The sequence below is a fragment of the Buteo buteo genome, chromosome 12 (genome assembly GCF_964188355.1).
Source record: "Buteo buteo chromosome 12, bButBut1.hap1.1, whole genome shotgun sequence".
In the NCBI taxonomy this organism is placed as follows: Eukaryota; Metazoa; Chordata; class Aves; order Accipitriformes; family Accipitridae; genus Buteo; species Buteo buteo.
In genome coordinates, this window is record NC_134182.1 from 4,879,309 (window position 1) to 4,895,565 (window position 16,257).

At 40.8% G+C, this 16,257-nt stretch overlaps 1 protein-coding gene across 1 annotated transcript in view; it reads right to left on the minus strand.

Annotated features, from left to right (window-relative positions):
* Positions 1-16,257, minus strand: part of MSH2 (mutS homolog 2) — a 55,506-nt gene extending 39,249 nt beyond the window's left edge. Inside the window, exons 1-6 of the mRNA XM_075042451.1 lie at positions 15,990-16,257; positions 13,122-13,276; positions 12,442-12,720; positions 11,729-11,875; positions 10,434-10,583; positions 7,873-8,006 (exon numbers count right to left, since the gene is read on the minus strand). Of these exons, the coding sequence (XP_074898552.1) occupies positions 7,873-8,006; positions 10,434-10,583; positions 11,729-11,875; positions 12,442-12,720; positions 13,122-13,276; positions 15,990-16,209 (1,085 nt within the window). The 5' untranslated portion in view covers positions 16,210-16,257. The remainder of the gene's footprint in view (positions 1-7,872; positions 8,007-10,433; positions 10,584-11,728; positions 11,876-12,441; positions 12,721-13,121; positions 13,277-15,989) is intronic.

Sequence of the window (16,257 nt, forward strand, 5' to 3'; positions counted from 1 at the left end):
TCTTCTGTAGGACCTAAAATTCAAGTAGCATCTTTGTAGTGAATTTGTCAGAAAGGCAGGTTTATTCAGCAATGGTAGCGAACAGCTCCATTCCACAGATTCAGACACTTTTCCAATTCGAGGATAGGCAGATATCCCATTTACCCTCCTATAGTAAGTTTGGTAATCCAACTCACAATATAAATTAATTAGTGTAAGTTCTAAAAAAATCAAGATACGAAGAAAAAGCAAACACAAGTCAGATTATTAAATCTGAAGAACAGGATTTTGGTACTGCTTGATCTGCATTTAAGATGTTAATCTTCTCATGTTTATGATGATAGCAGGTCATGGACCAGCTGCAGAGGAGCAAAAGGATTCATTTTAGATGACAACTTTCCTCACTTTTTCATAGATTAGTTTTCATCAGGTGAACAGGCCAAATCAAATTATTCTGTACTTATGAGACCCAAAAAAGGGAGCAGCAGGAGCTGAAGGCCAGAAAAGGGAACCAGGATTGCCCCCTTTGGCAACTGCCTAGTTTTACTGGATTAGATGCTATACGACATTACACCCTTGATTATTTTAGCATGCTAAATTCCCTATCAAAAGTTGAACGAAGCAGCTACATGAACACTAGTGCTAGTGCCAATAAAAAGGGAACTGGCAACAATCCACAGTCAGGGAAGCATGACTACAACTTTAAATCAAAAGTGGTTACAGACAATGTCAGCCAACTACGAAACAACTCAGCGTCACGGGTTGCTGCACGATGCGTAACAGTCAAAAACAAACAGAAAACCTTCACGCTGAATTCTGACCACTGAAGACCAAGGAAATCCTACATACAGAACAGCTAGTGTGAGCAAGTGTCAAGGACATGAAGGCAAAAATATCCTAATTTAAATAAAGACAAGAACAACCAGTTTTACAATATTTTTTTTGAACATTGCCATTCCATCAACATAATATTTAGGCTTCTGGAAAACATAAGCCCATCTTTTAAGAATTACTAATAAACCTCCATTTCTTATATGATAACAAAGAACAATGAAGATGACAGAACAAGAACGCATCTAGTACTATACAGTCATGAGCAAATTAGTAAACTCCATACAGTGAAACTGCCCCACCCAAAACCTTCCAGAGAACCTGAAGATGGAAAGCAGCTAAGGCTGCTTGTCAGCATAATGCCTTACACTGTGGAGGTTTTGTGCCAGTCTTCCTTTTTAATTAAATATGGCATTTTGGGATCCAGTGATAAAACAATATTACTGCATGGTCTTCAAAGACTAGAGACAGCTGAGGAAAAGTATTTCCATTATTATTTTTTTCTAAGTGTTTTATTCCTTACAAGTTTCCATACATTATTAAAATTAAAAGGTTATTACACTACTCCATCAACACTAATACTCTTTTAAATTGCTAACCCGTGCATTTCCTTAAACTTGTGCAGACAAAGAGTGTACTGAACAAGTTCTATTTCTTTGCCGTAAAAACCAAGTATTTCTTCATTTGCATTCATTCTGTACAGAGGAGAAACTCAAAACTGTATGTAAACAAAAGATTTAAGACTTCTACAACCCTTACACATGATAAACGAAATTAAATTGCAAGTCAAGACAAAATTATCTTGCCAAGAGCTTCCGTTGCAGTTTCCTGACATGCCACCTTTCTAATGTTTGTGGATATAAATTAAACATAACAGAAACAATAATATGTTCACTCTTCTTTCATGGAGAATATACCATATTCCTGTACACAATGTTCAAAATAGTGACCACCAAGGATACTGTGACAAACCAGAGAGCTTTGCACATGTACATAGTAAACGTTTTCATATGGTCACAGTCTTAAACTGCAAACTTCATTAACTTATGGCTGTGATTTTTAAAAAAAATCCTGAATAATTAAACACAGATTCTAAGTAAAATTTAACTACTGCAGTAATTACCATCCACCTCCTTTTGGCAGGCTGAGCGCAAAAGAACAGTATGGCAGCTACAGATTCACATTTCCCTAAATAAATAGCAATTTGATTATTTCTTACAAATCTGAAAACCAATTTGACGTTTCAACCAAATTTTAGTTTAATTTTTCATTTCCCTTAAGCCTCAAAATTTAGATGCAAAAGAAACTCAGTAAAAGCTTAATCCTTCTATTTATTTTGCACCAAGTGAGGACTTGTCAGGATGAAGTGGGCGAGCTGGAAGTATCAACTAGGAGATACTATGACTACCCGGTCCAGTGCTGCACCACTGAATGCCACCTATAATTTACAGATTTGCAACGCTGATTGCTGATCCTTGACCTAGAAAACAAACGATTTAGATAACATGCAGAATACAAACAGCTCTCAGGCACTTCTCCAGCTCAAACGGCAATACTGTCTTTCCTACACCTGAAGGTGTCATGAAAGGAGTCTTTTTTCAGCTCTTGGTTACATCCCTCTGTTGCCTCCTCAAATGAGAAAACTAAAAATAAGTCCCTTGCAACACAAGAATCTAAGTTTTTAATAGGTTTCAAGTGCCTGGGATTTTGATGCAAATTCCTTCCTAGTGACGTGGCCTGTCTGACATGTGCTAGACTAGTAGAGCTTTTGTTTAATATTTCTAGACAGCACTCACTGTCAACCTCAGTTTTACAAGCGAACCCAAATGAAAATACAGGTGATCTAGTAGTTTTGAAAATAGTAAACACAGGTGAAGGGAGGGGAGAGGGTTAAAGAAGAAGCATTGAGAGCTTCAAGCTCCAAACAGTTCTCTAGGGGACTTAGAGATGATAACTTTTGGAATGACAAAGGTGACATTTTTCTAACATTTCTAGAGGCTTACTGGGAAGCCAACACCATTTTCATGTCACTGGAATGACAACTTCTCTCATGCGAAATATTTATTGCATCAGGATCTCCACGACAATAACAAATCACATTTCTGTCTTCCACCAGTTCAGATTCAACCTGTATTTCAGAAGCTTCTTCACAGGCATTAGGGGCACTCCCAGCATTTAAAGTGCATTTTAATTAAGCCATTTAGACAAACCTCCAAGTTGGTCAAGTTCTCCCCTCCCTCACTGAGGATGCAGGCCACCACCTAACTAATTTAACTGCCTGAAATCAGTCTGTTGCTGTGGAGAAGTACTGATCTGTACTCGGAAAAGTACCAAAGGTCTTTCCAGAGCTGCTAACCACAAATGACAGAGGCAACAAAGCCTACCTGCAATGCTTTGCAGGGACAGCTGCAGGTTAGAAAAGAACACAAAAGCAGCAAAAACCTAATGCAGAACAATTTACATTGGAAGGGAACTCAAGGCCTCTAGTTCCAGCCCTTGCTGAAAACAAGCTGAACACTGAACAAGAACACAGATCCCTCCATCTCTCTGAGCATACATTCCAGGGTCTGACCATCCGCACAGTGAAGATTTTTTTCTTTATATCCCGCTGGAGGGTCCTTCGGCGAGGTTGGTGTCTGTTTTGTTTCGTGCTTTTGCTGTGCCCTCGTGAGAAGCACCTGGCTTCACCTTCTCAATGACTCCCACCCACTAGGCAGCTGAAACCAGCAGTGAGGTCTGCCCCTTAGCCTTCTCTTCTCCAGGCTACAAACCCAGCTCCCTCAGCCTCTCCTCATACACCACACGCTGCAGCCCACGATCCTGCTCAGTGGCTTTCCGCTGGACCAACTCCTGTTTGTCCATCTACCTGTACTGCAAAGCCCCACACTGGATACAGTACTCTAGATGCAGCCTCACAGCTACCAAGCTGATGTGAACAATCACGTTCCTCAACTTGCTCATACTAGTGGAGCCCAGCGCACAGTCACCCTTCGCCGCTGCAAGGGCACACTGCTGACTCCCATTCATCTGCCAGCATGTGCAAAAACGCAAGTATCACGCTTCACTCCAGCATGTGCCGGGGTGGCTCAAGTCCTCCAAGAGAGCCACGGCCTACGATCACGTTTCTTCTTGTTGTTTCAAGGCGGCTTAGTCCAATTCCTCATCTTGATGGGGCAGGTGTGCTGCAGTTGCTCACTGTAATTAATGCCACTCACCTTGCTGTCCCCTCTCTAATCCTGACCCATAAACTCACGATAGGCCCGCTGCCCTCTCTGCAGCAGAGCTCTGCGCATTCCATCTGTACCTTTGCAGAAACACATCACCTCCATCTTCCCTGTCTGCCGCTCGTAGAGAGCACGCACTACAGCACTCCACTTGCAGGATCACATTTCTGCAATCCGAGGGAGATCACAGGCCTGCAATGCACAGACTTCTCATTTCACCTGGCTGTTTCTCATCCACGCTGTGTATTCGTGTGCACCTGAGATGAGCACCCAGTCACATAGCTTCCGAGCTATCCTATATGCGTTACCCCAGTCTGTCCCTCCATTTACCTGCTAGAGAAAGTGTATGTGAGTTAACTTATTGCTAAATAAAGCACTGTAAAGCCATTCAAGCCTGCCTACACTAGCTAGCAACAAGTTGGGTTTTTTTTCATTTTTAAACAAGCTGCTACTTTGTCATTCAAGACTGATTCATGAGCATGTTCTACAAACTTGAAAATTTTACCCTGCTAGCCATTTTTTCACCTCAAGCTTCCTGAATCTATTACTTTCTGACTCTGCTAGAGATAGGACTTGTTTCTACAATGTGGCCACCGTGCAGCATGATATTTAGGAACATAAGAGAAAAGCTCAAAACAGGCTTGAATCAGAACAAGTGATGTTTGAGTACAGCCTTTAACTCCTCTGAGACCCCTGCATCTCTTCTATCACAGGACATAGATGTATAAGAGGTTCAGCCACAGTATGTATAGAGAACCAAAATGGTGAGCTGGAATCTTATATTTGTGCTGTGTATAAATATCAGATAGAGTTTCCCCCCAAAATAGAAAAAAATTAAACATATTCAGCATAAGTTCTCTTCACGGGGCAAAACAGATCAAGGATTATTTTACATTGTGCCACATTTCTCAGACGTTCCAGTATCTGAAGAATAAACAATACATACTGAAGTTGCTTGCTATATTACAGTCAATCGTGTTACGCAATTAATATACGTATTTGCGCTTCCTGTCTCTGCAAGTACATTTTAATTTCAGAAATATGCTGACTATAAGGCAATGAGCAAGAACCTCGCGTACTTGCCTTCGGAACACACCACAAGGGAGAAGCAGGGCTGTATCTTGTGTACTTATGACTGATAATTATTTTTTTAATCATGGAAAACCAGCCAGACATGGGCAGAACCCCAAGTCTTTCAAGACAAGCAAGCATCAGGAACCCCTGTTTTCTTAGCTCTCATTAAGAGCTGTTCCAGCAAACAGTATTTTATCTGAAGCATGTGCGCTATGTACCTTAATTTGTGTTGCTACTGTATCGATGGTTAATATGGACTAGTGATGTAACATTGTGTTCTATTTATCCATAAATGTGAACAACACATTGCAGGTTACAAACTACTGAAAGAAGTTGATCCATTTAGCTCCAAAAGATGACTTGCACCACCTACAGGTCTTAGCAGAGGGTTACAAGAGTCTAACTTTAAAATAAAACTTTCAGCCATCCAATTCTACACCACTGGAATAAAAGTTAAGTCAAAATACCTCCTGTATAAGCAAAACAGCAGGCTTACTTCAAAACATTGTCACCTAACATCAATCCAGCTTGGGTAGTTCAGTCTAGTTTGCTAAGAGTTTTGCATTGGTTAGTGTTAAAGGGGGTCCTTTAACATGGCACACTTCTAGCTAAGAAATAATCAGTAACTTCCCTTGACAACAAAGGAAACATAAAGGAACAGCAGTCCAGATATCTCCTTCTCAAACCACCTATATGTTCTAAATTATAGTTTGTAATTCTTAAAACAGCCACAATATATTGTAAAGCATCTAGAAAACAACTTGGTGACTGCATATCTTTCAAAACATGTCTGAATCTGTCAATACATCTCATCAGTCCCACTAACAGCTTCTCTTATTATGCTTGTTCCTTCAGATTAAAAAAAGAACAGTCCTACACACTTTGAAAAGCATTAAGATTGGGAGGACGGCACAAGTAAAATGCACTGCTTTTATCCCAAAGAATTAAATTCATCAAAGTAGTACCTGAAAGCAATACGCATTCAGACAGGCTTACCTATGCTGCAGAATAAACTAAAAAAGTATGACTATAGTATGTCAGTGTCCATAAGTACAGATTAAAACAACCTACTTTTAACAAATTGCAGCCCAGATGATTCTGTGGCCGGGCAAGATACGGGAGGTTATAAACAGACCTCTTTCAACCTCCTAACACTTGGACACACCAACCTTTACAAGCTTCACTAAGAGCTTAATTCCATTCTCTTAATTCCATAACTCTCCTCCTTTACATATAGCTTTTCCGAAATGCAGTCAATATTAGCCATACAGAATCACAACACAAAATGCAGAGATGATCATAACTCCACAAAACAGCTCAAGTTACTTATTCTGCCTATAATTTAACCCCAGTTTTATAAAGAAAACACCGTCTCTCTCACAAACTTGCAGGACTTCTGATGCACAGTAATGAGTAAAGAAGTCTGATACAGAAGTTAAAATTTCCAATGTTTACCCTGACATAAGAAAACTACAAATGGGAGTAATAACTTTCAAAATCTTAAAACCAACGTAACTGTAAAATTAAAGTTGGCTCAGATCTTAGGATCCAAAACTGACAGAAATAGAAGATCCTAGGCACATAATCAAGAACTAATAATGAAAGCTCTTGTAACACACACAAGAGTAAGACACGGCATTCAATAAACCTAGGGACAAATATTTCAATGTCAACATTAATAACATTTCTAAGTGGGGTCTGATCAAGTTACTACGCAACACTCTCCAAATGATTAGAAAAAGTAGAAAAATTTGTTGTAGAGAAGCAGAATAAGTCAGTGTCCAGAAATCTAGAGAGAAAACTACTCTTTGCATAACTTCTTTAAGTATCAGCATGCCTAAGCCAAAATTTCTTTTTTGGTAGTAGTGATCTGTGCTAAAGCCCAACAGCATATACAGACATACCTGTAATGTCTTATCTGAAATATAAGCCTTAGAGAAGATATCAAAGTTAAATTCAGTTTTCTGGGCTCCTCTGCTTTGTCAAGACACACATTAACATAGATTTTTGCAATGCTTTAACCTGCTGATCACTTGAGTTGCATGAAGTTTGGTTTTAGATTATAAGAATATAGCTATATTTAGCACGAGTTTAAAAAAAGTGTAACTTTTGTTTGCATGGTGAACATGATCTCAGCAGAGATTTGCCAGATTCTCTAAGGCTTCATATCGACTGATACTACTATCTACCAGTAGGGCAGCCACATGGTGGCAGGCAGCACTATGAAAGAGCAAGGAAGAGAAAGACCACTCATATTTGGGCCACAATATCTACGCAAGATATTATAAGAGTGACCCGCTGCTGTCAAAGGTAGTTTCTTTCTGGAAGTAGGAAAAGGTCACTACTGCTTAATCTTTTGGGTGTTTTGTTGTTTGTGTTTTTTTAAATTGGTAAACCGGACATGACATCAAAATATTATTACACAAACTGAGCATTTACAGTATGAATATTAGTTAGGAAGTGGCTGCTATACTGCCTTAGCCTGTAGCATGAATCATTTGACCACCTAAACATATCACACCTCCTCTTTAAAATGTCATAATTGTAAAAAGCATTTAATCTAACAGTAACCTGTCAACGTGCATCTCCGGGAAAAATATCTTCTGCTCTGTTTAACTACAATGTGTTACAGGATAGCACACAAAAACCTCCAACCATCATTATTTCTTGGTTGTAGTATTTTGTGCTTAAAAAGAAAGAGCCTTCTGTAAAATAGTTACTAACTTGTATAAGTCTAAGTCTATCAAACACATAATACTGTTACCTTTCTTCAATTCTATTCTTGTCCATAAGCGGTTGTTTGATCCACTGATTAACTAGTCTTTGTCCTTGAGGGGTTCTGCATTTATTTAGTAAACCAGCTAGAGACTGTGCAGTATTAGCATTTTCCACAGAACTCTGGAAAGGAAGAAAAAAAATAAAGTTAATGAAGCTTATTGCCACCCACTGAATGGCACTCAACTTTGCTACCTAGGAACAGATCAGTGTTTTTTTCTGTATTCAACTTGGCACCCATCAAAAAGGGCAAATGAAACAGCACGGCATTAAAGCACTTACACTCTAGTCCCTGGAACATGGCAAGCAAGAAATAGGTTTGTCTATTTTGAAACTAATCCTGACTAACAGGGAAGTTAGAAATGTACCTAGTCACTGGGCAGTTTGCCCTTTGAATAGGAAGACTGGACTTGATATTTTCTAGTTTGCCCTTCATAAGGTCAAAAAATAGGGGTCCTGCCCACCAAAAAAAAAAAAAAGGCAGCAAGAAACAGGACTTGGGTTAAAGGGTTTTGGCTGGAGATCTTTGGGGGCTGCCGGGAGGGATAGGGAGGAGGGGGGCAGGGACACAACAGAATGAGACAGCGGGAAAGAACACAGTTATCCAAATTCTCTCAAGCTTCCCCATATCACCTTCGGAGTACTATAAACATCTCTAAACTTACTCTGTTCAGATTACAGTTTACTTTCTATAATTTAGGTTTAATATTAACTAGACTCAAGACAACCTTTTGGGCATTTTTCCTGGGGTTTTGTTTGGGTTTTGCACAGACAACTAGGAAGAAAAAATTTTGTTTAACATTGAAAAACAGCCAACAAGCTTGTTTCAACTCTTAACTTTGACATGAAAATCTCAACCCTCTCTACCCAAGAACACCTGCAATTAAAACAGCAGGCAAGCATTCAGCCAGGAGCAGGTCTGGATGCCAGTAAACAACTGGGATGTAGAACTAGCATCGCCACAACAGGAAATGAATGCAGTAAGAAGGTATACTGACACATTTAATCCCTGGAAAATCTAATATCCAAAGTGGATGTGCCTATTTTCAGTGTTCTGGACAGTATTGCACATGAAAAACTTCTGAATCCAAGAAAGCATATCACAGAGTACATATACAAAAATAACCTACTTCAGCACATCCAAGTTGAAAGGCTAGAGTTTCATATAATCAACTGCATCTGCTGCACCATAAGAACTTTACCTACACACCTCACAGAGTAACTCAAATTACAAAATATTTTGCCTTTGCTTCAGTGCCTGCCCAAAAACCTCCCCACAGACAGCCTGCCACACAGGCAACAACACAGCTTCCTGCTACATGGCAAACCCCTTGTTCTCACAACAGCCCCTAAAAAAAAGGGTAACACCTGCAAGGACTTATAAAGGGATGTAGCTAAGACAGTGTTGAACTTCTGAGAACACCTCCATAAAGCCTGAGAAGAGATACAGTTTTTGCTTCCTTCCCTAGACAGTGGCACTGCATCAGGAAATAAAGAAAAAGAAAACAAAAAAACAACAAAAACAACAACAAAAAAAACCCACAAACATTTCTCTCCTGGGTTAACCAGCTCAAATGCTGAATATATGCTGTTTTTTCCTCCTGAAATCCCTCTAAGGTAAACAGGGGACTATATTTGTGATTTCTTCCTATAAATCTGAAACTCAAGCACATTAGCTCCAAACAAAGATTGCTAAGCAGCATTTACTAACATGAAAACAAGAGAGAAAAGCTGATACAACACACCACTTCGACTCCACATTTTCCTACAACTGTAAAAACCAGCAAAGCAGAAAGCCACACATGGTAGGAGGTATGGAGGAGACTGGTAACCTGCTTGGATTTGTAGAAAATGTGTGTAAAAGTTAAATTTACACTGGCCAGTTAGCATGCCACAGTGCTTTCAGAATGTTCTTACATACTGTCCTGTTCATTGCCCTACCTGCTGCAGCCAGCCCTTCCCTTCCATCACCAACAGCAGTGCTCCTGCCATATGCTTCCTGTTCCCCTAATACCATCTAATTCAGGCTTCTATTCTCTATCCCCAAACCAGAACTACTGTATAAAGCAACTGTGCTTTGGAGTTCCTATCGTACCACAAAACTCCAGAACTCTCCTCCCCTCTCACACCCCAAGTCTGCTCCTGCCACAGGAGACGTGAACTTCTCTGACTATAACCAAGAAAAGACAAAGCATTCTCACCACTGCTCAGCCAGCCTGCTCAGCAGCTACAACCATGAGGTACTTCTACGGCTCTTCCCATATCTGCATTCTACACAGACACTTGTTTGTAGCCACTTTCTACCTCCTTGGCAATCTTCTCTTCTACATTCAAAGTAAACTAACAAGATACAAAACCAAAAAAGGTGGTAACAGCGGCTAATAGTGTTTAAACATACACTGTACAGGAGTAGCTGAAAACAAAGCTAAAAATGTAGAAGTTACCATTAATCGGGATCTGGGGAGCTGTGATTGGGCAGTCAGGCTACCTACCAAGCAGCTAAATAAGTATATTGCAAAACACTTACCCATTCAAGTGTGCATTTCTTACCTGAAAAAGGTTGAGGGCTTGAACAGCTGCATTATCTAGAACCATATATTGACTAAGATCAAAAGTAGTCAGTTCAAATTGTCCAAAATTAGATTCATCTGACAGCAACTCTAAAAACTTGATAACGGCCGACAAAGATGAAACAGCAACCTGAAGTTTAAAAAAAAAAGAAAAAAGAAAAGAAAAAAAAAAAACAACACACCACATTCTAGTTAGAAACACTCCTGAAATGGGAAGTATTTGTTAAAAGCCCCTAGAAAGTTATTATCAGGAAAGACTTTGAGCCATGTCAATTCCAGCAGGCCTGTGAGAGACTCATCCTGTTTGACAAGACTTCATTTTCATAGGGACATTTTACGGCACTGCAGCATCTTTCTAGGTAGGTGCAAGAACAATGAACTAGACATTTGCATAATCTGATAAACAAAATGTGAAGTACACACCTTGCCAGCTTTCCAAAGCTGTTATCAGGATGTTTCTGGCTCAGGAACACAAACAAGTTACTGCAGATAAATGAGGTATCATGGATCATCTCAGGACATGGTTTCAGGGTTAGTTTTCAGCCAGAACAAGGATCTGATCTGACTCACTGCATGACATTACAAACGCTAGTGCCAGTACAAAAGAGAGGCAGCAATATGACTGACTTGTTCAGCTGCAACACACTTCAGACAATTTTAACCTGTTATGAAATCACACATTAAGGGAGAATAACTCTGTACCTTATACCTGCAGTGAGCATCAGCAGTGAAGAGCATTTTAAAACATGTTTCTCTCAAGCAAATTACCTCTTGTTTGCAGCTAAGAACAAACATGTTCAGTTCACATGCAGGCACTAAATCATATGCTTGAGCCATAAGATGATACAAAATACAAAAATATTATCATAAACATTACTCTGTTTTCAAATACTAATTTTCCGGTCATGCAAAATAATTGAAGTATTGTACTTCTGTCCTTAGGCCAGATAGATTATGAATAGGAAACACCTCTTGTGCACAGCCTATTTGCTTACCAGAGTTTACTACTTTAGAGATAAGTGAAGGGTTTTCTAATTTTTTTTTCCAGGACCCCTGGAATCGAACTTTGACACAGACTCAAGCTGAGCAGAACTGTGAAACACTTCAGCAAGAATGTAGCTTAATATACCACGGGTTGTACGATATACTTTCCCAGAAGTATGGGAATCCAGCATAAAACAGGACCAGTGAGGACAGAGATCAGCTCACAACAGGTACACACACCACTCTCCTTCTAAAAAAACAGGAACACATTAAGCTTTGCTCTGTGCTCACCTGCTTTTCCATCTCTGGCAATGCTGCGCTATTCATTTGTTCTTCTTTTTTTGATTTTAACAAGCGATTGAGATCCTGAACAATATCTTTTGTTGTGAAATCCGCCTTCTTCCTGTCTGTAATCAAGATTCCTCCCCTCTGAATGACCTGTTGTCCATAAACACACAGAGTTATCAACTACTTTCAATATTCAGGGGACAGATGTTCATGACAGAAACAAACCCTGATGAGAGATTTATTTACTGCTAGGTTGCAGAGAGAAGAATGACAGACAAGATTTTACACTTAGAACAACTTCTGCCGATTAAAATGCAAATAAGTCAACAGACAAATAATACATTTTGGATGAGTAAGTCAAAACTTCAAGTTAACATATTGCTGCTCCATTTTCCATAAATGGCCTCAAGTTGTGGCAAGGGAGATTTAGGTTGGATACTAGGAAAAATTTTTTTACCAAGAGGGTTGTCAGACATTGGAATAGGCTGCCCAGGGAAGTGGCTGAGTCACCATCCCTGGAAGTATTCAAAAAGCGAGTAGACAGGGTACTTCAGGACATGGTTTAGTGGGCATGGTTGATGGTTGGACTCAATCTTGAAGGTCTTTTCCAACCTAAATGATTCTATGATTCTAAATCATGGACCCTAGCTAATAGGTTAGACTACAGCTTTTTAGATAAACTTTTGTCTAGCTGTAAGCCACAGTGGTTCCCTTACTTGTCGTAGTTTTCCCATTTCTCCTGCAGTCTCTCCTCCTGGTAGCACACACTCCTTCGGTCCTAGTTGAACCAGTAGAGCTTCAAGGTTTGAGAACTGATCATTATCTGGAAACTCACAGACACTCAATTTTCTCAGCGTAGCGTCGACATACCCCACGCCTACCACTCTTTGTCCATCAGTAGTAGACAGCTTAACACCCACAACCCCAATGGCTGTTGACATGTCATTGTTGGCAAAGAGAACTTCCTCAAACTGGGCAAGATTTCCTGGAGAACCCTATTTAGAAAAGAAATACACTTTTAAAGAGTGTGTATATACACACATACTTTTTTTTCCTTTAAAATGGACGACAACTGATAAAACTAAGTACTGAACAATCCATTAATATGAAACATACGTCTGTTCTATTTTTTTTAACCATTAAAATTTTACACATCATCTACACAAAGTGAGCTACTTTAGGATTCCTTTATTTCCCAACCTATGGCAAAGATACAGAAGTTCGTCCAGCCTTAGAGCAGTAGAAAATACAGGCACATACAACAGACTACACGATTTACCATCATACCACCAATGTCAGTCCCTGAAAATCCCAAACCTCCAAGCTGAGGAGCTCAGAGAAAGACTTACAGGTTTTTTTTCTTTCATCTCACAATCATAAAGGTTGAAAATTGTACCTTGTATGCTAAATACCAGTCATTTTCTTTGATAGATTTACTCCCTGCTTTGTTCTTGTAAACTTCAACTCTGTAATGACGAACCAGAAGCAGATCTCTCACAAAAGATTCAAAGTTCATTTTACTAAGCACAACACTCTCAAGCTTCTGAGTTCCTACAAAAAAGGAAAAAAGAAAATTATGAGATACCTGAATTTGTTCATAAAGTTTATTTTCTGTAATCAAAATCCCCAAGAACAGCCTTCAGGATGGACACTATTCTAGTATCAAAGAAGCAAACACGTAAAATCCATGAAACAACACAAACCCACAACATTCAACTGGTTAATATTAAGAATGAAGAAAGCATACTCCCCATCCAAATAAAAACAATGTTCATTTCCAAATTTCACTAAATCTATACATACATATATACAAGGAGCTCTGTTCTCAGTTTCCTTCTTCTTACAATAGTCTCGATTTGGTTTTCTAATTAATGTTTCACACATTTTAATCTGAGTGGTGGAAGCCTGCTACAGGTTTTCCTTCTGGGTAACATCTTTTCTTTCCAGGATAAGCCACTTCTGTTGACAGGACAGACTGTCACCCTGTTCGCACTCAGAAGATAGCGAAACACACATGCCAAGACATTTCTATTTCCCATTTATCACAATATATACTGTAAAAACAACACATTCTCAAAGAAGTTTAGAAGTTTACATTAAAACCTAACTTACAAAGTGCCTAAATGACAGACTTCTTGCTTCTCTCCCTATAAGGGTGCAGGCAGATGATAGTTGAACAAATTTAATTCCATACAGCTGCCAAGAGGAGCAACACCACTTCTACTTCCCCACCTCCCATGCTACCTCTGGCAGCAGCCTACTCACAGAATAAGATAATTCCACTATGAAACAAATTGGGGTTTTGGGGGGGTATATCAAGTTTCCTGCCACATCAACAAGTGGAATTAACTCAGACTGGTGCCAGACACATGAGAGCTAAATGACATATAAAGTAAGCACAAGCAATAAATAGGGATTATCACATCCCTCTTTTCAGTAGCATGCCTTCATCGCATTTGAGGCTCTTCCTCCCTTTACATGAAAGATGTTAAACAGCGAATTTCCACACCCATAAGAACTTATGGGTTTATTTTAAATAGGATTTTTTCCATTTTCTTTCCTCTTCTTTCCTCAAATCTCTAGTAAGACTTTTTTTGGAAGCAGGTAAAAAACTAATTCCACATAATTAGGTTCTCCTTCCAAGTGCAGAACTGTCCAACAAATTACAATTTTTCTTTTTTTCAACTAAGACTACATAATACACTAGCAGGAGGCAGCTGAAGCTCGCGTGTGCTTTTATATCATCCTGAAAGCAAAAAAATGTAGTTTTATGCTGACTTTTAGTTGGATATGCTAGATAAGGCTTTAAAGGTTTTAAAACCAGAGCTGACAGCCACAGGCTTACATCTGTGAAATTATCACTTTTAAATGAAATACAAAAATAACAGTCATGCATGTGTTTCTAGTCTGGAAGACATATCAAATTCTACACTTGAAACCATTAAGCTCTACAACTTCTCCACAAGTTGTTTTTTCATGAGGTTTTCTTGGGGTTTTGGGGAAGGCATTGGGGTTTTTTTTTGGTTTTGATGCATTAGCTCATCACTTGCAACAGAAAATGAAACACATGAGAATGTCATTCTCTTTTTAATGCCATTACACACACACACACACAAAATTCACTCATAACAAACAGGTTTATTTTGCAAAGTATGAACCAGTAACTTTGCAACATTATGTTCCTCGAGATTAAGAATAATACTGAGGTTTGCCTCCTCTGACAAGATAGTTTATCCCAATGCTCTTACATCCAACATTTGCAAGCTCCACTGTCTTATACCAAGAGATAACAAATAAAAAGTGACAGGGGGCGGATGGAAGAGAAAATCTCATGCAATACATTATTAAATGTTATTTACTTCTGCAGGCCATCATTAGTCAAGCATGACATTACTATTGTTTACCTATCACCTGCACCACAGAACTGCACGAGCCCCATCCTCAGTTATCACAGAACGTACCGCGCGATCATCTTCACAAATGCAAATCTACCAACGCGCTGGAAAAATGTTATTAACTGCCGTTAGCCTATGCAACATGTTGTGTTCAACTAACTATCCACATCTGACAGCCCTGTAGTATGAGCTTATGTGACGAGAAGCACACACTGAGAACCGTGCTTTCTGCTGTAGATACCTTCCTACGTTTGTACACCTACAGCTGTCACACACGTCCTACTCAGAATGGCTACTAATTATCACTTCAAAGCTGCGAGAGGCTGAAGAAGAGAGATTTGCATTCAGTTATGCCTGCTTCCAAGCTGCAATGAATCAGAGGGGACCTTAAAACCCGGTGACCTCTTAATGCCTCCCTTCCCACTCACCAACCCAGAGCAGAGCCGCAGGTAGCAGCGCTGCCTTCGCTCTCAGCAACACCCCGGGTGCTGCAGGCTTCACCGATTAACGGTGACCTCGAGCGGGGAAAAACCAGCAGCGCCTCACGCTCTCTCGCCCTGACAAGGCCCCGGTCTTTGAAAAAAATGACGCCACGGCGAACTTAAGCCCAAGGTAGCCACGAAATACCGCGACCGAAGGCGAAAAGAGGCCGCGTCCCGACCCGAGTGAGCCCCGGGAGGCCTCGCCCTGGAGAACACACCGCTCCTGTCAGACCCCAGCGAGACCCCCGCTCCCTCCTTCCCCCGCTCCCCTTCGGCCACCCGAGGCCGGGGGCCCGCCGCTCATCCACAGCGAGGCCCCGGCGGGGAGGTGGAGGCCGAGTCCGACCCTCCTCCCCTCAGACCCGCGTGTCCCGTCCCCGCACCCACCCGGTGCCCCCGCCAGCTGGCGGATGACGGCGCGGGTGCGGAAGAGCTCGCGGGCGGCCAGCCGCGCGTCCGCGCCGTGCGCCGTGTAGTAGTCGCCGCGCTCGAAGAACCGCACGGTGGTGTCGGGCTTCTCGGGCAGCGACAGGACGGCGCGCACGAAGCCCGCCTCGGCCCCCGCGCCCTCCGGCCACACCACCTCCCGCGGCGGCTCCACCGCCATCGCTGAGCTGCTGCCGCTGCTGCCGCCGCCGCCGCCGCCTCCCGCCAA